The sequence below is a fragment of the Cnephaeus nilssonii genome, assembly GCF_951640355.1.
Source record: "Cnephaeus nilssonii genome assembly, chromosome: 7".
Taxonomy (NCBI): Eukaryota; Metazoa; Chordata; class Mammalia; order Chiroptera; family Vespertilionidae; genus Cnephaeus; species Cnephaeus nilssonii.
Genome location: NC_137078.1, coordinates 40,077,891 through 40,101,972, shown reverse-complemented (window position 1 = coordinate 40,101,972; position 24,082 = coordinate 40,077,891). Strand labels below are relative to the sequence as shown.

Below are 24,082 nucleotides of genomic sequence, written 5' to 3'. Positions count from 1 at the left end.
CTTTAATTATTGTCAGCTGAATTCAGTGGCATTGGCAGAGCCACGTCCTGGAAACACACCTTGCCAGAGGCCGGTGTGTTGTCAGCCTGACCTTCAGCTCAAGCGCCAGGGGGTGGGTTTCATTATCTAAATCCAGCCAGGAACAAACATGATTATCCAAGCCCACCCAAAAGTGATGGTTACAAAGAAGCCACAAGAATGCACATAATCTCCTTTGTCTTGGGCTTTAGTAAAACTTCCTGGTATTTTGCTATATAAAATAAATGTGCTGTATTGGCTCTGGGTCACTGTCTCTCCATCAGAGGATAGCTGTCCCACCCTGCCCCAGCTTTTTCCTTCTATTTCTGTGTCTGTCTCTTTCTTTCATTTTCTCAATCCCCAGCAGCCCCTACTCAGGAACCAGACTGCTCTCTAGCCGCACTGGATGCGAAAAAGAGAGAAATATTTATAATTTATGTCAGCTAATTTAAAATTCTTATTTCTTGAAATGCTTCAAGTTCGGATAGTGTTCAAGCTAAAACATCATTTTTCAAGTAAGAAAGGATCAAAATAAAAACCAAATTAGACTTGTAGCATAGAAATAAATTTTTTTTTAAGTTTTAAGGTAATTGATTGTGCTTATTTGTAGAAGTAAACACAAATCTTTTAAAAATAAAAAAGTTTTAGATAGTATTATATTCAGGTGACATTAATAAATTTTATTACCATTAATTATTAAAATAAAATCACTATTTTAAAAATATTATTTATATATACCTAACTACCTTGGGTTTTGATGCCTTTTTTACTTAGTTCTTAAAAAAAAAATTGAGCATTTTTTTTAAATGATAGGAAAAGATATCTACTTTACAAAAAATGTTGCAAAAAATAAACTTGAAGCTTGCAAAAAAGTGATTACAGTATATAATTACAATGTTTCTAATCAAGTAATGTGTGCTAGTTAATCACAGGTTTAATTTTTATAGTTTAAACCACAATCTGTTGTCAATATTAACTTCATCTTATAACAACAAACTAGATATAGAGGTTTCTAACATTGCTTCCTCCCTTCAAGCCCCACTATGCAAAAGAAGCAAAGGAAGATACTTGAGTTATTTTTTAAAAGTAAAACTAATTACAATTTTAAGATCTCTTAAGTTTTAAAGGGGAAAAAATGTTACTTATTCATCTTTAATATTTATTTGTCTTTTGTGGAAGTGTTAAATCTTAACATACCACAACAAACTGTAATCTTATATAATAAAGAAGTGATATGCAAATTGACCCTCACACCCTCATAAGATGGCTACCTACGACCAGGCCAACAGGGGGGTTAGTGAGGGATGACCAAACGCCTGAACAGCCGGCTGCATGGGGCAAACAGGCTGGCAGGGGGATTAGTGAGGGACAACCAAATGACTGAACAAGCAGGCTGCATGGGGCAACCAGGCCGGCAGGAGGGGTAGTTGGGGGCAACAAGGCCAGCAGGAGGGCAGTTGGGGGCAACCAGGCTGGCAGGGGGGGCAATTGGGGGTGACCTGGCTGGCAGTGGGGGGAAGTTAGGGGCAACCAGGCCGGCACACAGAGGCAGTGAGGGGCAATCAGACCGGCGGGGGGGCGGGGGGGCTGTTAGGGGTGATCAAGCAGGCAGGCAGGTGAGCGATTAGGAGCCAGCAGTCCAGGATTGTGAGAGGGATGTCTGACATCACCCAAGGGGTCCTGGATTGGAGAGGGTGCAGGCTGGGCTGAAGGGACCCTCCCCCCATGCACAAATTTCATGCACTGAGCCTCTAGTGTTAAATAAATCAACACTTAGGATTTAAGTGTTGATTTTATACTTAGGATTTAAGCAACTGTCCCAATGCATAGTATCAAAAGAAAAGACAACACATGGGATTTGATTTAATTCTTAGAAAAGAAAAAGAAGAGAAATTCCTCAAACTACCTGAAGCAAGAGCCTACTCTACCTTCCTGACTCTCTCCTAGTACCCACTCTCTCCCATTTCCACTGTGGCCTCTAGAACATGTCTGATAAATAAGGTGCACCCTGAATCTTCTCAGTCCCTACCTCTGTCTGAAAGGAAACCCAACCCCTCACCTAGGAAAATGCCTCCTTGCAGCCCTCAAGAGTGAAAGATAGTCACTCTCCCAGACTGTATAATTTCCCTGCCTTTCTTAGGTGAGTGCCCTGGTCCTGCTTTGAAGCTCAGAACTAAAGGCAATATCACCATTCCTCCATCTATGTATCCATCCAACACATATGTACTAGTGCCTGCTATGCACCAGACTACAGAACTGAAAATCCTCAGAGAGATCAAAATCTACTGAGATAATCACACTCAAAATATAATTGCCAATTATGAAAGAAAAGAATAAGAAGGTATATGAATAGTACAATTTAGTCAGGCCAAGAGTAGGGGAACTGGGGAGCATTTCAGGATGAGAAAAGGAAGGAAAGAATGAACTGTTTTCAAGGAAGGAAGTACAACTGGACCTAGTGGGTGAGGAGGAGAATGGTTTGAGGCTGAGGCGGTTTGCAGGGCCTGGAGGCCATGAATGTGAGGGCCAGAATGTGCAGAGTCTTGAGGGTCACATTGAGGACTTGGGATTTTATTCTAAATGCAATCAGAAACCACTGTTAGTTTTTAGAACTTAATTCCTTATCACAGCCATCTACTTATCTGCTCACATTTAATCAGGATGCTTTTTCTTCAGCTCCACCCCAAATCCTTCCAAATTCTAGACAGTTTCAACATCTAAGACTTCAGTTACTCAACATCCTGGACTACAGTGACTCATCTCCACCTCAAGCAGGCTTCTCCTCATTTTTTCCTAGTCCAATACTACTCTACCTCTGAAATCAAATTCCAATACTATTTCATTCTCAGACCAAACCTCTCACCAATCCTATTCTTCCATTCCCACACCTTTCAGGTCTGTCATTCAACCTTTAAAATTTTATCTGAATAGGGAAAAAAAATGGAAAAGTAACAATTTCATTAGGACAAAAAGTTATTCGTATTTTTCCCATCCCTACCAAGGCATTTAGCATTTAGGCTTCTCTGTACCTACCTCCGTGCTGATACCCACATATGTGAACTTATATACACAGATGCTTGTTTTGATTACAAAAAGTGAATCATGCCCTAGACAGTTTAGCTCAGTGGATAGAGCATTGGCCTGCAAACTGAAAGGTCCCAGGTTTGATTCCGGTCAAGGGTACATGCCCGGGTTGTGGGCTTGATCCCCAGTGGGGGACTTGCAGGAGGCAGCCAATCCATGATTCTCTCTCATTGTGGATGTTTCTATCTCTCTCTCCCTCTTCCTTCCTCTCTGAAATCAATAAAAATATTTTAAAAAAATGAATCATGTTGAATACATAATTCTGTGGCTTGTCTTCACCTAAAAATAAAAATCATGAACAAATCTCAAGCCAGCAAATATACAGACTGAATTCATTCTTTAAATTGCTGCACATTATTCAAGGTACAGTTGCTGCCTGTAGTTCCCCTCCCAAAGGGACTTCTCTTACTTGCTGCAAAAAACTTGCTGATCCAGAAAAACCTTGAAGTGCGCTCTTCAGTGGTGCAAAGTGCTTCCAGTTTTTATAGGTGGAAAAAAACTCATGCTTGCAGCTGAAAGTCTGGGGACAGAATGGTTTCTCCTAGCACTTCAGTGGAGGATAATAGGTCTCAGGCCCATGAGAATGAAAACCATCATGCATTTCACCACTTGGTTTGCTGCTGCCCAAGAAATACACAAGGCAGCCTGCTGGCAGTTACTGAGGGAACCACAAGCATGAGTATGCAAGGAAAATGAAAACTCACTTATGGGGCTTGGAAAGAAAAGATGGCCAGCAGAAGAGAAACCGGAGATGCCTACTGACGTAGAACTAATGGAAGGAAGAAACAGGAGAGAATTTTAATGAGAATATAATGGAATTACAGCACTAAAAATGAACACTTTCAGGAACTACAAAACAACAACATGATTTAATTATAAATTCAATATCTAACAGAAAAAGAGAATGACTGCCCTTGAGAAGCATATTAGTGACAGATACCATGAGAAAAAAGACAAGTTGCATGGAAGTCAGATCCAGCAGATTAAAGGAGAAAAGGAACATGTGGAGATGTAATCTATATATATAAAGAGCAGGGTCATAACATCCACAATGACCGGAGGCTCCACCGAACGCCAGGCAGCGCGCGCAGCAGGTGAGCAGGCTGAACTGCTGACCTCTCGGAGAGAGAGAGAGGCGGAGTTGATCAGCAGTGGCAGTGGCTGCTGGCAAGGCCAAAGAGAGAAACAGGGTGGTCAGACCCTGCTTCTCTCTCCCAGCCTCGCTAGCAGCCAAGCCTCTCTCTCTCTCTCTCTCTCTCTCTCTCTCTCTCTCTCTCTCTCCCTCTCTCTCTCTCTCTCCCAGAGTTCAGCAGTTCAGCCCGCTTGCAGATGCTGATCAGCCCCGCCTCCATGGTCAGGCCCAGAGATAAGCCCGGAGATGCTGACTGGCATAGAAACTGACCAATCAGAACCAAATCTGGGTGAACTGCGAGGACCTAATGGCTGCCTAGGAGGTGGGGCTTTTTACCCTGACTGGCATAGAAACCAACCAATCAGAAACAAATCTGGGTGAACTGTGAAGGCAGAACTTAAGGTGGGGGCTGAGGAGGGGTTTTAAGGGCAACAGCTGTTTGGTGTAAGGTGTAAGAAAGTGATTCAATTTTTTAATGACCAGTTTGGCAATATAGTGCAAATGGCTGGCTATCATTCCAGATATAGGGATTATGTGTTTTTGTCTGCCAAGAGCATCTCCTCCTGCTGAAAAAGGCTCCCTCGCCACCATTTAAGCAATCCTATTTTATATAACCTATCTATACTAATTATCTATACTAATAAAAGAGTAATATGCTAATTAGACTGGGTCAACTGGCCATCTTCCGGACGTCCGACTTCCTTTTGGACAAAGCCATGGTGGTGGGGGCCGAGGCAAAGGCAGTTAGGGGCAATCAGGCCGGCAGAGGAGGGCAGTTGGGGGTGAGATCAGGCCAGCAGGGAGGGCAGTTGGGGGCAACCAGGCAAGCAGGGGAGGGCAGTTGGGGGCGAGATCAGGCCAGCAGGGGAGGGCAGTTAGGGGCGATCAGGCCGGCAGGGGAGAGCAGTTAGGGATGAGATCAGGCCGTCAGGGGAGGGCAGTTAGGGGTGATCAGGCAGAGGCAGTTAGAGGCTATCAGGCAGGCAGGCAGAAAGGTTAGGGGTAATCAGGCAGGCAGGGGCATAAGGTAGGGATGATCAGGCCGGCAGGGGGGCAAGGTAGGGGCGATCAGGCTGGCGGGGGGTAAGGTAGAGGTGATAAGACCAGCAGGCAGAGGGGTTAGGGGCAATCAGGCAGGCAGGCTGAGGGGTTAGGGGCAATCAGGCAGGCAGGCAGGTGAGTGGTTAGGAGCCAGTCATCCCAGATTGCAAGAGGGATGTCTGACTGATGGTTTAGGCCCAGTTCCTGTGGAATAGGGCCTAAACCGGCAGTTGGACATCCCCTGAGGGGTCCCAGATTGGAAAGGGTGCAGGCCGGGCTGAGGAACCCCCCCCCCCGTGCACGAATTTTGTGCACCAGGCCTCTAGTCTATAATAATAAAAAGGTAATATGCTAATTAGACTGGACGTCATTCTGGATGTCCTTCCTGACAAAGCCGGGGCTGGAGGAAAGCCGGCCTGGGTCCCAGGTGCCTGCGGGCAGCCCGAGGGAAGCCGGTGCAGGAGGGAAGCCAGTGCTGGCAGCCGGGGGAATTTTCATGCATCAGGCCTCTAGTAATCACATAAACAATAGAAGAAAACTTTTAGGACTTAAGAAAGTCATGAGGTGTCAAGGATGAAGATAAAACCCTGCCAGCCAATAGCGGGAAACTGGAAGCAAAGACACTGCTTAGGGACACCAGGCACTGATTTGGGGCCTCCGTGACACTGAGTCTCATTCATACACCAGAGAGCCCAATATCTGCCTAACGCTTCACATGGAAATATTAAGCACAGATATTGTTGAAGTTCTTCTAGGGTCTGGAAAACTTCTTTGTCATCTGTGTCGCTAGTGTCTGAGTACCAGCCTTAGGGACTTTGCAGTAGTCTTTTTCCTTTTAGCCTGTCTAAAACATTGCAGGTACCAATTTTTAAATGTCATATGCACAAAATTACTTTGATACAAATTAAAAATATAAAAAAGAGAATGTATTCATAGGTGAGGTAAATGCATGACTGTTGGGCAAAAACATTACCTTTATTTATGAAACATATACTAGCTGTGTGTCTTTTGACAAGTTACTTAACCTTTTTCTGTTTGGGTTTCCTGAAAAGTAAATGGAAAAAAAAAGTTAACAGCACTCCTCTCAATCAGGCCTAAAGATTAAATGCACCACACCTCGGACTGTGGCACGTAGAAGTACTCAATAAATAACAGCAGCGTTGCTGATGGGCGGCTGCTCTTCCACTGCTCCCAACAGAAAAAGAGCACTGTTCACGGAACTTTAATTTTAGAATCAGAAGACTTGAGTTCACATGTGGACTTTAAAACGTAAAAGTTTTATACCACAACCATGGTGGTAACCCCTCTATGCTTGTATTTTTTCATACCTAAAACAGGAATATGAACAAGTCCTCTGCTTTATCCATCTAGCTATCCACAAATATCAACTGAGTACCTACTATATTCCAAATATTGTGTAATGGCTGAAACAGAAATATGAATAAGATAGACTTCTACCCCAGGGAGCTCACAGTCCAGTGAACAATACTCAAGAACCTTAGTTCCTTTCACCTGAGGATTTCTTAAGGCTCACTTTGCCTTGGGAGATGAAAAAAGGACGACAAGGGTCAAGCATGTGTTTTAGTACACGCACTATGATTTTTTTTCTTTTTTAAAAGCAACACTAACATTGTCAGCAAATGTTGGGAAATAAAATTACTATATTTTGCTATTTTAAGAAAGATACTATGAAGCAGTTGGGTCATTGGGAAGTAAGCCCCTGCAGATGATATGGCATTCTTAGGAGTGAGGGGACCGGAGAAAAGCAGGCCCCCATTTCTGATGGGAGAAGATGAAACATCTTGGGGAGATGGAGCTTTGTTCAGAGGCTGGACTGCGTAGTACTTAGAATGATCTTTTGAGACCCGAGTGCCCTTGGAATAAACAGCTCCACTGTTTGAGAGGGATCACATAATAGTGATCCCTCAACTACATCCAGCCCCTTTTGGAGCATCCTGTCTTGGCACTTGTGGGAAGCAAGTTCTTGGTATCTCTATGTCATCTCAAAAATAAAGACCTTATCCTAAAGCTTCTTATTAGGGTGCTTATTTTGATCATCTCATGTGAGTTGGCCCTTGGACAATGTTTTCAAATGTCAGTTTGCATTTAATAGCTATGACTTAAAATTGTATATTTAAACCTCACAAATTATAATGGTATCTTAGCATATACCTGAAGCAATATTAAGTACATCAAGACATGAGGTATCTTTAGAAAAAAGATACCTTTATTAAAAATTCATATCCAGAGTATTTTCCTTTATTATATTAAAACATTTTTAGCTACACAATGTAAAACGATGATTTACATTATTTAAAATCATGTATTTAGCTCATAATTAACAAGAGATTTCTTACAAATTCACTTGGATGGTGGCTACAGACACACAAAGAATGATTCTGGCTTCTTTTGTGTATGTATAAAAAATATTTAAAAAACCAATATAACTTAACTAGAAATCAAACCAGAGCTAAATAAAAATTATCCAGCAAAAAAGAATGCTAACATCTCATTTAAGTTTCAATTGGATAATAAAATTTTAAAAAATCTTTACATAAAAAATTCTAATACCACCACCCACAAATCATAAAGTATAACAACAGATAGTGTATTTTTTACTTAATCACTTTTTTGACTCACAATAAAAACCTGTTGCTTATAGAAAATCAATTCAACAATTTATCCAAACATTGTTACATAAGAAGTTTTAAGAAACTGTAAATAATTCTTAATACTCTCATTTTGATTCTCCGACTTTTCAAGACTATGTTGTATTTCTTTCAAACGTACTTCCTGATGTTGTGTTTTCTAAATAAAAAAGAAATAGATAATCAATAATGACATTCATATCAAAGGATAGTCATAATATAACATTTATATATACAATAATTGACTACGTGAATTTTAATTTTTTTAAAAGACTCCTAACCATCTGATGTGTTTGTTAATAACTTATCTTAGAGCTCACTTTTCTTTACAATACATAAAAAGTAAATGGATGATATTTACTGTGATATACTTTTTTGTACTACATATTCATTTAGCCCCAAATTATTACACATTTAACATGATTAACTTAATAAGTGGGTTTTAAAGTTGTCCTAATTTCTCACATCTAACATGACATTTTAATACTAGTTTTTTCCATTTTCTCTACCTAAAAATTCATATTTTATAACATTAAAATGACTTTTGCTGTCTTAAAAATGGACAGAATTCCAGCTTTGATAATATAAACATTTTATTTTTAGAATCTTTCATAAATAAAATGAACTCTTATTATAGATATTCTTTATTTTAAAAAATGAAAAACATAATAAAGTTTTAAAATAATCAGTTGCATATAAATTTCCAAGATATCATTTAGCTTCCAACTAAAACGTAGACACCTTGAGAAGAAAAATCTTTTATCTCCCTCCCATCAGGTGTTCAATAATACCTGACATCTTCTGAAACTGAGCAATGCTCAATGACCCTCAAGTGAAGTAGGTGAGATGAAGAAATGTGCTAGTCTAGGCTATACAAAGTCACAGAATGAATATAATGCATCTTTGTAGATGTAGAACATCAATTTTACTCAACAATTTAGAGGAAAAGATACTAATACAAACCACATATTGTGAGGCAGAATGCAAAATGTGCATACATTTTAGGATAACACATAAGACTCCAAAGTCATTTCAGGCTTCAGGAAGGTTGGCCTGAGTTAAGCTGCTGAAGACACCCTTAAGTCTGTGCACCCACTCTGCCCCCCACTGGAACACTTGGGCAAAAAATCTATGAAGGCCTGCTACAGGGGCAGGGCACTGTGGCAGACACCAGATACAATCAATTATGAGACAGGCTCTCTGGGTGTTTACGGTTCAATTGGAGGTAAGGTATGTATACAAAATAAATACTGAAAGGGACAGAATACATAAACTCCTTTTTTAGCAATGTCTAAATCTATGCTTAGAATTCTAGATTTTTACTACTGTAAAATTTTTCAGGTTTAATAGAGTATCAAATATTAAATCTATTTATTTTGGCAGCTTAAGCCAAGTACTGGGAGCATTAAAGCAAAACCCATTTCATCTTAGTGTACTTATTTTATTTTTTCAGAAGCTTTAACTATACGAAGGACATGACATATTTATAATATCAGCAATTCTGATGGTGGGCTAAAAAAATTAGAAATAAAGGGAAGGCCTATGCTAAATTCAAAGTGAAAAATGTTTTGTTCTGATTAAAACTGCCATGGAACTTTTGATGGCAATACAATTAAACTAATATTACATGCCCAAAAGTCATTTAACTTTTTAACCTTTCAGGTTTTCAACTTTATAGACACTTGGGAATGAAAAATTAGTTTTCATGGAGTCTCCAGCTCCTGGAAAAAATTAAGTATCATTATTTTATATGTCATTGTTAAGTAGACAGTTTTCAGGTAATTTAGTCATGACTAGTGCTAGCTTTCATAATATCTTATGCCAGTTGGCTATTTCAGGAATATTTAGGAAAAAACATTAGAAGATTAATTAAACACAGACAACTTGGTAATTTCATTTCATGGCTGAGTAGATCAAAGCATCCATCTCCTATGCAGATATAATAATAGCGAATATTTACTTAATGCCAACTTACAACTTTCTAAGATAGAATATTCATTATTCAAGACAAGTATTAAAATCTAACTCATAATAATTGTTTAAATTGTGAAATGAAATGAAAAATTCATAACAGAAAGAAAGTAAGTAGAATATCTGTAACTTTCATTAAGCAGCTGTCATACTAAAATAATGTGTAGGAAAAGGGCCCAATGAAACTTCGGGAAAAAAGGTAACAGAAGCTACCGAGGATGAGGATAATAATTCTTTGGCATAACCCTGACATTTTTAATTTGTGTGATTTATATTATTTGTTATTTGTAATAGTATCAATAAAGAAATGGCCCTAATTTCCCTCACTTTGTACTTTAACTGTTTAAGTAAACTAACTTGGTAAGAATGTTAAATGCTAATTTATTTTTTATGAAAATACATAAGCTATACTAATACTTACACTGTTTATTTTGCAAACAAGTTGATTTTGTTCTTCATTTTTCTTTCTAAGTTCAGTTTCCAGATCTAATATTTTAATTTGTAAAGCCCTCTCTCGAGATGACATTTTCTCTATTTCTTCAGAAACCTGTAATTTTCATTAAAAAAGTAAAGTAACTAAATGTACTTTCTTTGAAGTATAAAGCCCTGACATAGTTATATTATACCTCTTTTTTCCAAGTAGATTATTAATTGGGTGCTAGACAATTTAATTAGAAAGTGTTTAAAGTTGTTGTATGTTAAGGAAGCACATGTAATATAGTATCTGAAAAATGGCTTAAGATAGAAGAGGTATATGCATTTGCACTATTCTGTAACTTCAGTAGGTTTTCTCCTCAATACTATATTTTTATATCTTACTGAGACCAATCTCTGCTTTACAGTATTTATATTCACCGGGGTGTCAGGACTGGTGCTGGAATCTAGGTAGTTCTCATTAAATGCTTGGATGGATAGAATTAGGGGAGGGCAGGTAATATACACACTTCATACACAAACAAAAGAGATTGAGTTTTCATTCATTCACTTTCCAAGTGATCTGAATTTGAGTTCTCACATTTCTCTGACTGCTTATTTAGTAGAAAGTCTCACTTAGCTATGTTCTTCCAAGGATTCAGATATGTGGGAGCCTATTTGCAAAAAGGTAGGGCTGGAGCCACAATAATGAGAGTGGAGGCAGGGACTACTTAAGGAGCAAGGAACAATGGGAAGAACTATCCTCTAATCTAATTCCTATGGACTAAGTTCTAAGTTATTGTAAAGTGATCTACCAAGATGTCTTGTGCACAAATTCTGAGGGCAATTGTGACTGAGGCATGCTGGCAGTTATGGGAGAAAGCTGTGGGAGAAAGAGCCCTCAGAACAAATATCCATGTCCATGACCATGTCCTGCAGTGTGGACAGTGGTGACAGTGCAGTGACAGCATGCCTCATGAAGCAGGAACTAGAGACAGCCCCACAGTCCACTGCAGCGGAGAGAAAGGAAAGGGCACGCACATCTCTGGGGACTCTGAACACTAGGAGCAGGAATCTGAGGTCATCTAGCAATTCCAAAGTCCACTTAGACTGAACCCAAGATAAAGTCACTTCCTGTTTTCCTCCTACAGGTTGGCTGCGCTGAGAAACCTGGCTTACAATTCTACCAATGGTAATACATTTTATTACTTAGCTTTTATTCAACGATGTGTCCTTCAATATCCATTTAAATTGGTTTCCCACAGTTAAAAAAAAATAAAGTATATGATACTTGTGATATAAGAGCCACCTATCAAGGATACTGGATTTTATCTGACTCTTGTGGAAGTGCCATTAACACACTTTGGAAAGACCATGGGTGGAAGAGAGTTTAGAGGGAATGATTCAGAATCTGGTGTTGGACAGGTTAAGTTTGAGATGCCTCTGTTAAGTGGAGATATCAAATAAGTACCAGAATATCCGAGTCTAGATTTCAGGAGACAAAGAAGTCTGGAGTAGAGAGTGGTATCTGAGAATCATCAAGGTGTAGATGATCTCTTTTTAGCATCATGCAATCCTATGAGGAAACTCATGACCCCCATTTTATCAATTAAGAAACTAAAGTTTAGGGAAGTAACTTGTCCTGGGTCAGGGTATAATGTACCAGAGACAGAATTCAAATATGATGGACACCAGAGCCCACCACATGTCTTTTCAAATCATTTCATAAATTTACCTCTTTTTTGAGATCTCCCTGAATCATTTCTCCTCACCCCTTGAACTACCTTGTACCCGCCCCCTCTACTGTAGCACCTACAAGCTGGATGGCATGTTTGTTCACCTGTCATCTCCCTCCTGGACTATGAGTGTCCTGAGAGCTGAAGCCAGGTCTTATTCATCTTTGCATCTCAGGACTAGTAGAGACACACAGTGAGATATTTATTAAATGCTAACCAGATGAATTTAACTAGAATTTACTTGTTGCATGTATTTATGTATGCAACAATGTTTGCCCAAAGAAAAGGGAGTTGAGCTTTGCAGCTCACTAGATCCTGATCAAAAACAAAATGGTCAATAATGTGCACATTTGCTTTGGTTTTATTTTATTTTTTAATGGGAGGGTAAAGGTGAGAGGAGGAGAATACTCCTTCAAAGTGTTTTCCATCTCTGCCCTTTACCCTGCCACATCATCATTATCTGGTAAAGAAATTCTGATCCAGTAAGATATCTGTTTAGCTCCAAAAGGCAAAAGTAGGTAAAAAACAAAAATGTACTTGCTCTCTTCACCCTGTCATCAGGATAAAAACAATAACTAACTGTAGGTTTGGCAAGATGAGATATTGTCTGTTTAAAGAGGTCTCTTTGGTAAACTAATTAAAAAGTTTCTAAATAAAGGCCATCTGTACCTTTTGTCTTCCTTCTTCTAAAGCAGCTTCCAGCTGTCTAGCCAATGCTGTATATTCTGCAGACTTCTCTTTAAACTTAAGATTGCTGTGCTTAAGACATTCTTCTTGGTTTTCCAGCTTCTTTTCAAGCTCTTTATTTTCTGCATCCATCTGTTCTAATTTTCTTTTTACAGAAAACATATATTTTAAGATTAAAGTGTATAGAAAAAAATGTAACACCAATCATAAGTCAATTTAGTACTTACTGTTTAAGGTTTTCACACTTTAACTGAATAAGATAATTTTCCTCTTCCAGAGAAAGCTCTGTCAGAAGATTGTGATTTCCATCAAACTAAAAGAGAAAAAATTTTGTCTTGGTTATTTTCTTTATAATCAATTTCTAAAGAAATCTGCAATTTTTGTTAGAAAAATCATTTTTAAAAGTATAAATACTATTATTACTCCTACACAGAGAGACACCAAGAAATATTACATTGGTTAAGTTTTTAAAAACTATGCTGCCTTATGAAAAATTATCTACTACAAATTTTTCGAAAGATGGCTATTAAAACATTCTGAAAAAAATGTTTCATTGCAAAAGGTCATTTATTTTATTAAGTCAGTGTGAAGATTTTAAAAACTGTAGAATACTTAGACTTACTCTTATAGTTTTTGTTTCACTTAAATAGTGATTGATAATTGAATATCTGTGAAGTAACTATGAATAAAAAACGTATTTGTGAAAAGCAAATTAAATTAACAAGGAAATCAATGAAAATACACTTGCCTACACCAAGACAGAATGTTCTTCCCAATGCTTAAAAAAGCTGTATTTAAATTGTTTCAGAAGCTTTGAAATAAATACAAAAATTTTCATAATTTCAATTAGTAATTTAGGTTATCTATGTAATTTGACATTTTCTTAGAAATTTCTTATCAGGAATTTAAATTCAGCAACGTTTTGTTTGCATGTTTTTAAAAACAGGATGCATTTCAAAATTAAAATCCAAACTACATTTGGAAGATAGGGAATCATTCCCAAAATTGTTTTGCAAATACGGAAAAACACTAACATCCTTAGACATGCTTCTTTGGGAAAAAAAAGTACTTAACTAAAAAATATATTTATTAAATGCTTACTATATGTGCTAGGCATTGTCTTAGAAGATGGCTATGTGGTGCTAACAGGGCATCCTTGATCCCTGCTCTAATGAAGTAAAAAAGTATATGTTCAAAAAAAATTAGAAATAATCCAAGTAAACTTGATGCACAATTCTAATTAAAATACACTCTAAGTTTTGTGAGGTAAATGACAATAATTAACCTTATCCTGACATCAAAAAATATATATGTAAACATAGCATTGCTCCTTCTCTTATGCTATTACCATGTCCTCAAATATCTAAATATAGGTTTATATGAATAAACCAAACAAGCAATTAATTCTGTTTACAAATTTTTTACTATAAAATACTGGCAGAATAGCTTGCAAAATAATAGTACTATATCTGCATAAACTGGTATTTTATCAACTGATATAGATTGGAGTAAAATAAATCAACCCCTGACATGAGTGCCCTCAACTGGTGAAAGCATTCATAAGCATTCTTCAACACAGGTAGCAAAAGTGAGAATGACGGCTGGACACCTGGCCCTGAAGCTCCCTAATGGTGTGCGCCTGGTCCGCACATGTCCCCTTGTAGTGCTGCAGGCTCTCCTGACACTCCTGAAGCCTCCATTCCGCCGCCTTCAGGGAATCGCCGGCGTGTTCTAACTCCTTCAGATGAGACTCCATCTGGCCTCTCATCTGAGGTGTGGCATTAGGGAAATAAGTGTAAGATCACACAGCATTACTGCTTTCACTACCTTAAATACTAGATACACTTATAACATAATATGTACTTTAGGAATAATGATTTTAAACAAAAAGATTCCATCAAATAAATGTGAATTAACATTAAGTTAGACTCTGCTAAGAAAGAACATATAACTCAAAAGTGGGTTATACTTTAGTTTTCAAAAAGTTTGTTGACTAAATGAATATAGTAATATTAGTGTGGAGGAAGAATGTTTAACCTCCTTAGGAAAAGAAACTTTTGAATCCTGTCATTTACATTCCAGCGTAGATAATACTGATAAAGCTGGCATGGTAGTTTTCCAGCCCTCGGTCTAAAATAACTGTCGCTTTTTGTCATTCCATCTTCTAATTCAGATATTTCAATAGAGCAGCCTTGCTGCACTCATCTTAGTCCAAATCGGTGGGCTTTACTGTGTATTATTTTAAGATAGCTAATATCATCAGTCCTCAGTAGACTATTTGATCATTAATGGTACTATGAAGTAAATCTCTCTAATTTTATCTATGTTAACCTCTCTGGCTACTGCAGTTCCTTACAGTAGCACTTTTGTAGGGTTGTGACAAGAAGCTGTTAATTAAGAAAAAATAACCATATAGGATGCTCATAGGGAGGAAAAGCAAGCGCCACCCGTTTCCCTGACAGAGGGACCACCTAGAGCTACTATGCAACATCTGGCATTCTTAATCACAAAAGATAAAACTAGAACAAAGCACACCTTCCAAACATCTAAGAGCCCATGAGAAAACCAGGAGACTTAAAACAGTGGAAAAATAAAAGGAAGAAATTCACTTAAAAACAAAGAATTTTCTGGTTTAATACAAGTAAGAAACCACTGTGACCTCACAGTATCTGAAAAACTCAGGCTCCTGCTCCATCTGCCTTTTGAACAGGTTTTTTAAATGGGCTTTTATTCACAGTGCTGCCGAGCAAAAACAGAGGACAGCTGCATTGGTATGTCTCATGAGAAAAGGAGACCAAGAGATATGAACTGATTTTTTCTCTAGGGAGCTAAAAATAGGAAGAGTAATTCTAGGAAAGTAGTAAGCTGCACATTTGGTGGGTTATCTATCTCCGTCTAAACAGCAGAATGCCTGTGCTGGCTGAACTCTCACACTGATGCCTCATTTGAACTTCTCAGTCCCAAGATACGGAGAAGATCCAGAAACAGAGACCGTGTCACACTCAGTTGGAACTGAACAGTAACATCCCATGACCTCTCCCGCCAGGAGCTAGCGTCCCACGGCTTTCCCTGCTGCCTTACCGAAAAAACATGAAAAGGCCCAAAAAGGGATGTGGTTTCATTTAAAAATTTAAAAATATTCACAAAAACATCATAACTTGCCAACATTGGCCTTCCTCTCATTCTGTTGCAATAGGGTGAAAAAAAGGAAATGATGTGGGGTTTGTTCTATGATATCATTTTTCTTCCAACAAAGCATTTGGCAGAAAATATTTACTTTGCTTTTTTAGACACAAAAGATTTACTGTCAGAAAAACAAGGTGAGATTAAAAATAAGAGGTACTCAAGTTTGCATACTTATGGTTGGTGAAGCTCAGTGATAACCATTTATTTAGCTATTTAAGTCTGCTCTTGAGTAAAAATAATTGAATGTCTATGCGATTTTCCAAATATTAAAGAAAAAGTGAAAAAACATTCATACAAACAAACACGATTTCAAGCCTGGAAGAAACATTATTTCCTCAGAAAGTAAACTCCTACAGAGACTGAGAACAGATAATTCCTAGGTCTAAAATAGAGAAAATAACCACAGTGAAAGATATTTGTATAATATTCATAAAGTCTAAAACATAAATATCATTTTATTATTTAAAATGTCAAACTTACCTTCTCTAATTTTTTATTTTTGTTTTTTGTTATAAGGTTATTTTCACTTAGCAAATTTTCACATCTGCTTTTCACCGTTTCAGCTGCTTCTTGCAATTTTTGTATCTGATAATAGAATATTATTAGAGTAACATCTATTATTTTATTATTAGGGCCATAATATGAAATTAAAAGCCAAAGTTTGAATTTTCAATTTTAAACAAATAATTATTTCCCTGTTAATATCTCAGTAGGTTTATCTAATGCTACTCCTTCTTTAAATATAGGAATCACTCAGTGCTCTCCTCTAATTCACAATCCTTTTATGATTTACCCGTCTTTTCCCATCAATACTTCTAGACTCTTCACCTGAGCCCTGAATATTAGAGATATCTTCATTTGCAGGTCAATGTCACTTTAAAGAATCAGCCTCTGGTTCAAACTAGCTCCCATACCAATTATTTTACCCTCCAAATCAAAACCTGCTAAAAAAAAAAATAGCTGACTGAGCACTTTGTACAAGGCCCAAAGCCCAGAATAAGGTAACTCACCCATAATATTCCTACAAAGGAAGTAAACCCAAACAACCAGTTGGGATGACATTAGTAACATGTGCCACCAACCACCGCAGCCTCCATTTCTACCTCTGGCCTGGATGACTGACTGGATATCTCAACTCCATTTTCCCATCTAAGCCATCCAGAGGCAGCCCCTTCCTACTTACCTACACTATGCCCCCTTTAAGCTTTTATTTTTTGTTCATTACTCTTTAATTCAAATGTTCTCTTCCCATAAAATCAAACTCTTTATTAACCATTGTGTTACCCATCATTCACAGACCTGCATAAATCCCATCTTTCTCATGAAGTTTTTCTTGAATACTACATTTCCCAAACCTAAGATTTTCTATAAGTTACAATTCAGCACATGCTCTACTCCATATATAATGTCATATGTACTTTCCAGGCATTTCATAGGAGTAAGTCTGAATGAAACTTTGTTTATTGGGAAAAAGGGAGTCTTGGGCTTTAATGACCGTAGAAAAAAGTCATATTCCAAATCAATACCATTAAATATACAAGATGACAAACACTGTATAAATAAACAAGATTAATAAGATTATATATAAGGTTTACATTACATCTATATAATTAATTTTAGATCTACTTTTAAGAATATCCAACACATACATAGACAATGAGAATGTTTGAATCAGGAATCAGCAGAGTCATCTATTAATAAAAATATTTGGGACTTTAAGAAACACTTGGGACATGTCATGTTCTATCACAAATAATAGCTCCACCTTTCTTCAGTTCTATTTATATAGATCATAAACAAATGCAGTGTTTTAAATTGTCTACCAACAAACATTAAGGTAATTGCAGTGGTCACCTGAGCTTTATACACTTCAATAAGGTTTTTCTGTTGTTTTTCTACTTCTTGCAATTCTGAGAGTTCATTTTCAACGGAAACAACCTCGTCCTTCAAAGCAGCAAATGTAGTCTAACAAGAAATATATAAATAGGAATTATAAATTATTAAAATTCATTTGTCCTCCAATGCTATATGATTATAAAAACATAACTCATTAACAAAGTTAATAAAATAAATATTTTTGATTGAATATAATTACCATCTAAAAATTCAGAAGTTTAAAAAAGTTAGTAATACTTATAAACAACTTTAAAAGCCTTTTGCAAGACAAATTTTTAAAACTTTCAAAATTTAATGACAAAAAAGACTTGGAAAATAGACTAGGTTCCTAGATGGGAAGACGCATACCAGTTTTTTCCAAATCAATTAAAACTTTAATGCAATTTCAAACAAAAGTACTAGTATAACAATTTGGGGAAGGTAAATATGACAAAATTAATTTAAAATTCATATAGAAAAATAAATAGGAAAGACTAATGAAATTTTGAAAGAAATACTAAGTGGAAAATCTCAGTACTTATTAGATATTAAAATGTATAAAGAACTAATATTAAGATGCTAATATAAGAAATATAGAGGTTGATTGAACAGAAAAATGCACTAAAATTATATTTAGTATACAACAAAAATTAGATTTTTAAATCAATGGGGAAAATATGGATCAGTAAATAATGGTAGTAACACAATTGTTTAACTATTAGAAAAAAATAGATTACTTACCTCCACCCAACACTATTTTTTATATGTACTAAAACTAAAAAACAGCACTGGCCAGTATGGCTCAGTTGGTTGGAGCACTGGCCCATAAACCGAAAGGTCTAGGGTCCCATCTCTGGTCAGGGCACATATCCAGGTTGCAGGTTCCTCCCGGTTGAGGCTTGTGCAAGAGGTAACGTATCCATGTTTTGCACATCGACGTTTCTCTCTGTTTCTCTCTCTCTCTCTCTCTGTTTCTCTCTCTCTCTCTCTCTCTCTCTCTCTCTCTCAAATCAATAAAAACATATCCTCAGGTGAGGATTAAAAACCAACAAAACCCCACAAAGCTATAAAAATTTTCACAAAAAAATTTATTGAATCTGAGGATAGCAAAAACCCACTAAACATAAAATCAAAAGAAGATATCAAAAACTGTAAGGATCTAAGATTTTACCCTCCAGGTTAACCTGTGCTGTTTTACAAGTTAACCTAGCACAGTTTCATGGATGCCAGCAAAAAGCATGAGATTCCTAGGTTAGAGATACAGGACTTTCTTACTCCCAGCAATAGCAGTGGCTATATATCAGCATTTGTATTAGTTTCCTAAGCCCCAGTTCCCACAGGGCAACATAAAGAAGACTGGATGACACCTGTACATATAGTGGAATGCATTACAGAGGAGCAATGCTGAATTTAGGGAACTCAAATCTCTTTTAACAGGCAGCCATCATGCCTGCCTTCTGGTAGAAGGGAACAATGCTATCCTCCAAGCATTTGCAAGCAAGCATTGCTATTTTTCTCTATACAAACTGAATGCTTACTGCAGGATCAAAGACAGCAGCAAAGAGAAAAGTTAGAAAGTCAGTGTAGCAATCAGATGATGGTGGCTTGAACCAGGATAATGGCAGTGGTGCTGGTAAGAAGTGACCAAATTCAGGGTACATATGAAGTAGATTTGCTGACACACTGGAAGCAAATGGGAGAGAAAGGAGTCAAGGAGAACACCAAGTAATATAAAGTATGATTGGCATTAGTTGAGATGAGGAAAGGGTAGGAGGAACTATTTTGAGGAATGCAGGAGGTCTGTTTTGGACATAACTTTGAAATACCTGTTAAACATCCTAGTGGAGATTTCAAGTAGGCAGTAGAATACATGTACGGAATTTAGGGTCAAGGTCTAGGCTAGGGACATAAATCTGAAGCCTTAGGATATAGAAGGTATTTAAAGACCCAACACTAGATGAGATCACCTATCAAATCTGGAGAAATTTGTTTTAAAATTGCCTAATATTACCAGAAATACCTGTTTTAACCAAACCCCTGTTTCCAGGCATAATTCTGCACATAAATCTGATCTATGTAGAGCAGTAACAAATCCTAAATTTTAATCTGGAATGTATTACTCTCTTTGAAAGGTAACTCTAACACTGTGATACAGGGTGGCTTCCATTCAGATCATCAAAGGAAAAAGTCAGTTGAACTTATGTTGAACTTCTGAGGAAATAGAAAGAATAATAGACATTATATGTTGATATGGGGAAATCTCTAGAAGGATAGACATGAAACTGTGAGCAGTGATTATCTCCCGGGGGTGGGACTTAGTACTATGTTTCTGTATTGTAGGAATTTTTACAATGAAGCATGCATTACTTTTATAATCAGAAAATGTAAGAAAATATTTCTACTTTGAACAAAACTAAATAAAAGGAAGAGTTATGAATGATTTTCAAAAGCAAAAATAAATATATACATACATACATAAATACATAAATAAATAAATAAATCAAATTACCTAATACTGGGAAAAGTATAGGGACCCATTATGGCTGATAATTTAGAAAAGTAAAACACCAACATTAAAAATGGGCCTCCCTTTGACCACGTAATTCCAATTCTAGAAATTTATCCTCAGAAAATAGATATACTAAAAGACTGAAAGAAACTTTTAAAATTTATAACCGCAAAAAGATGGAAGGAGTCCAAAATCCCCAAAATTATATATATGCTAAAATAGTAACTTCAGTTATATTTGTTCTGAGGTTACAGGTGATTTTTAAATGTTTTCCTTTTGTGCTTTTCTGTTTTTCCAACTTTCTGTAATAAATAAAAAAACTGTATAACCCTCTAAATAAACTTGTGTTCTTTTCAATAGAGGAGTTCAGTGGGCTTGGAAGCATTATAAACTTTAAAATATAAAATTATTCTAAAGTAATTAAAAGTAACAAAACATAGACTTTTAGGCAATTATACATTATAAATAACATATGCCAAACATACCTGGATTTTTTTCTTAAGTAAAATTCAAAGACTAATGCATTAAAAATACATGTTTCTGCATTATTGATAAAATGTGAGATATAAACTTCAACTTAATGACTTTATACCTATGTAATATAAAATAGAATTTCCATGTAATTCAAAACTAGATTTATAATTAATGAAATATTCATCTAATCCTTTCTCTCTGAAGGTTATCAAGGAAATTAAGAAAATAAACATAATAAATAAAATTTCCTGTTCCTGGATGAAACATTCCAAGCATTTCTTCAATAAATATTCACTGATAGGTAAGTATATGCCACACCTTCCCTGGGCATCCTATGCTGACAAAGATAAGAGTTTATAAGAAGAGATTCTTCCTAAATGAGAAAATTTGGGAGTGGGGGAAAAATTTTGAGCGGACCTTTAAAGAAAAGGTTAGGTTTAGATACTGAGAAAAATAGAATTCTAAACTGTAAAGCTAATCTATACTAATAAAAGGGTAATATGCTAATTAAACTGGACATCTTCCGGACATCCTTCTGGACATCCTTTCAGACAAAGCCACAGTGGCGGGGGCCGAGGCAGGGGCGGTTAGGGGTGACCAGCCTGGCAAGTGAGGGCAGTTAGGGGTGACCAGGCCAGCAGGGAAGGGCAGTTAGGGGAAACCAGGCCTGTGAGTGTCCCACGTCCCACGTGGTTCAGGGTTCAGGTTCAGGGTTCGGGTTCAGGCTCTGGAGGAGGCCGCGTGCAAATGAAAGAGACAAGCAATAATAATTTGGAAATTGGGGGCCAGGCGGAAGCCCAAGGAAGGACTCCGCTTGGGCACCGGCACCAGCCTCACCATCCTTTTATTCAATTTTGGATCCACCCATAGCCCTTAGGCAGGCAATTTCCAGTAACAGGCAGACTATCTTATCAGTAAGGATTTACATGACTGTCTGGTGGGGAAGTTGCTTCAGCTACCGTTGTCTGGACTAAACAGTGGGTGTATAGCCCTGACCTTTGCCAGAGCTCAAAGGACAACAGCCTTCTTGGTTCCTTGTCCACACCTCTCTGCTCGTGAAGACAATGGGCAGCTTCCCGCACAGGCCGGCAAGGGAGGGCAGTTAGGGGCAACCAGGCCAGCAGGGGAGGGCAGTTAGGGGTGACCAGGCAGGCAGGCAGAGTGGTTAGGGGCGATCAGGCAGGCAGGCAGGCATATGAGCGGTTAGGAGCCAGCGGTTCTGGATTACGAAAGGGCTATCCAAGGGGTCCCGGAATGGAGAGGGTGCAGGCTGTGCTGAGGGACTCCCCGCTCCGTGCACGAATTTCATGCACCAGGCCTCTAGTAAACTATAGGAAAAGATACAGAAAAACTAGAACAAATTGTAGACTATAATAAGTATTCAAATTTGGCTAGAGCTAAGAAGAACCAGTATAATACATCCCCTAGTTTCCTTTGCAGCTATGTGGGACAATATGTCTAAATAAGTAGAAAAGTCGAGTGATATATTGCTTGAAACTTGACTACATGGCTGGAGCTCCAGTAACGATTTTAACTATGAGGATGAGCTCCACAACCTCTGAATGGCAAAGTAGTAATACCTAACAGAGACTAGGTTATCTGATGCCATATCAGCTTTGAACTGCCAACACTGGCTTTGTTTTACATAAACAGATTCTTTTCTGTTTTCTACTTACTGTCCTCCAAAAATAACATTATGAAATTGAAAATTATACCATCATTTTTAGTCAAGTCTCATCTGGTTACATGTATCTCTGATTGAGAACTCAAATATCCTTTTTCTCAGAAAACATAAAAGCTGCTTCCTCATCTTTTCTCTGGTACACATACAAACCAATCACCCCTTGGATTTGATTAAGTTGGAAAATTCTTTCTGGTTATGAAGCAGCCAAGAACATACTTTCTGGTTTCAAACAGACCACGGCAGAGGTTATATCATATCGTAACCATGACACCTAGAAATAATCTTACGCATTAAAGTTCATGTAATTTTGGATGGTTAACTTAACTGCTAAAATTGGAGAATAAGTAAATTTTTTAGGTTGAGACAAAGAGACAGTCATTCAACTTCTTAAATCTTGTTTAATACTGCTAAAACCAATTTTAACATGTATCTTTGCATACAACTATAAAACTTAATACCTATGTACAAATATGTGTATATAAATATGTATATATAGACATGTAGATAGATATAGATTTTTAGAAGTTTCTTATTATAATACACTTTAATACTCTGAGAAACATAAAGGACAAAATGATATAACAGCATTATTCCAAACATACTGTTATTTTAAGTTACTTGTACTAAGTAGACTAAGTTGTCATTACACAAAACACACACAGACACACACACAAACACACAGTACCTTTAATTTTGTATTCTCGAGATTCAGAGTTTCATTTTCATATTCAATTGATTGAAGTTTTCTAAGAATTTCTTCACATGAATTTTTTCCCTGGTCCTCCATTTTCTTCAGGTCTTCCAAAAGATTATTGATTTGCCTTTATAAAATAAATTATATATTTTATAAAAGTTATTAAAATTTCAAAGAATACATTTTAAGTGTTTCTGAAATTATTTTGGTAGGGTTCATTGTTTCAAAAATTAATAGAAGTCATAGAACAAGGGAAATAGGAAGCATTCATCTATATAAAGTTACTACTAAGTAACCTTGAAAATACCAATGAAAAATTATACAACATTCTCTTTGCTATTCAATAAAACAACTAAACTGTCATCCACAGATATGTCTATCTCTCTCATTCACACACATACAATTTCAGGACAAGATTAAATAAAAGGATCAAGTCAGGCAATAACTAATCTTTAGAAGCAAGTTATATGTGATAGTTTTCAATGATAATACTGAAGAGAATATACAGAAAATAAGACATTTAAAAGCAAATATTCAGGGTTTATTTTCTTACTTTTTCATTGTTTCGATTTGAACTTCCAATTCCGTTTTTTCTATTACGATTTTCTCATAATGACTTTTCCAGGCATTGGAAGCTGAAATTGCTTCAGACAACTTGGCTTCCTAAAAAATACATAAAGTACTCATCTTGTAATTTAGTAATACTTTGGTTTTGTACAGGGCCCTAAACACAAATATGTTATAAACAAGGAAAAATCCAATAAAGCATGGAACTATTATTATAGGAAATTTCAGTATACAACTCTGTATACAGAAAAGAATAGTATCTTTATGTAACTATTATTTTATATGCACGTAGTGGCAGTTCTAACTTAACATTTTAAGGATGTTGCTGAAACTATTTTCAAACATTGTTTCCTAACTAAATG

The 24,082-nt window shown here is 36.8% G+C and overlaps 1 protein-coding gene across 5 annotated transcripts in view; it reads right to left on the bottom strand.

The window, feature by feature from the left end:
• Positions 1–6,823: 6,823 nt before the first annotated feature.
• The window catches only part of ODF2L (outer dense fiber of sperm tails 2 like), a 40,985-nt gene continuing 23,726 nt past the window's right edge, over positions 6,824–24,082 (bottom strand). For 3 of the 5 annotated variants that reach the window (XM_079776269.1, XM_079776270.1, XM_079776271.1), the window contains 9 exons: positions 23,707–23,816; positions 23,145–23,280; positions 17,772–17,882; positions 16,398–16,502; positions 14,341–14,499; positions 12,959–13,044; positions 12,714–12,876; positions 10,316–10,441; positions 6,824–8,083 (listed from right to left, as the gene is read on the bottom strand). In XM_079776269.1, coding sequence (XP_079632395.1) covers positions 7,955–8,083; positions 10,316–10,441; positions 12,714–12,876; positions 12,959–13,044; positions 14,341–14,499; positions 16,398–16,502; positions 17,772–17,882; positions 23,145–23,280; positions 23,707–23,816 — 1,125 coding nt within the window. In that variant the 3' untranslated portion in view covers positions 6,824–7,954. The remainder of the gene's footprint in view (positions 8,084–10,315; positions 10,442–12,713; positions 12,877–12,958; positions 13,045–14,340; positions 14,500–16,397; positions 16,503–17,771; positions 17,883–23,144; positions 23,281–23,706; positions 23,817–24,082) is intronic. The other 2 variants (XM_079776272.1, XM_079776273.1) reach the window with 2 other exon arrangements.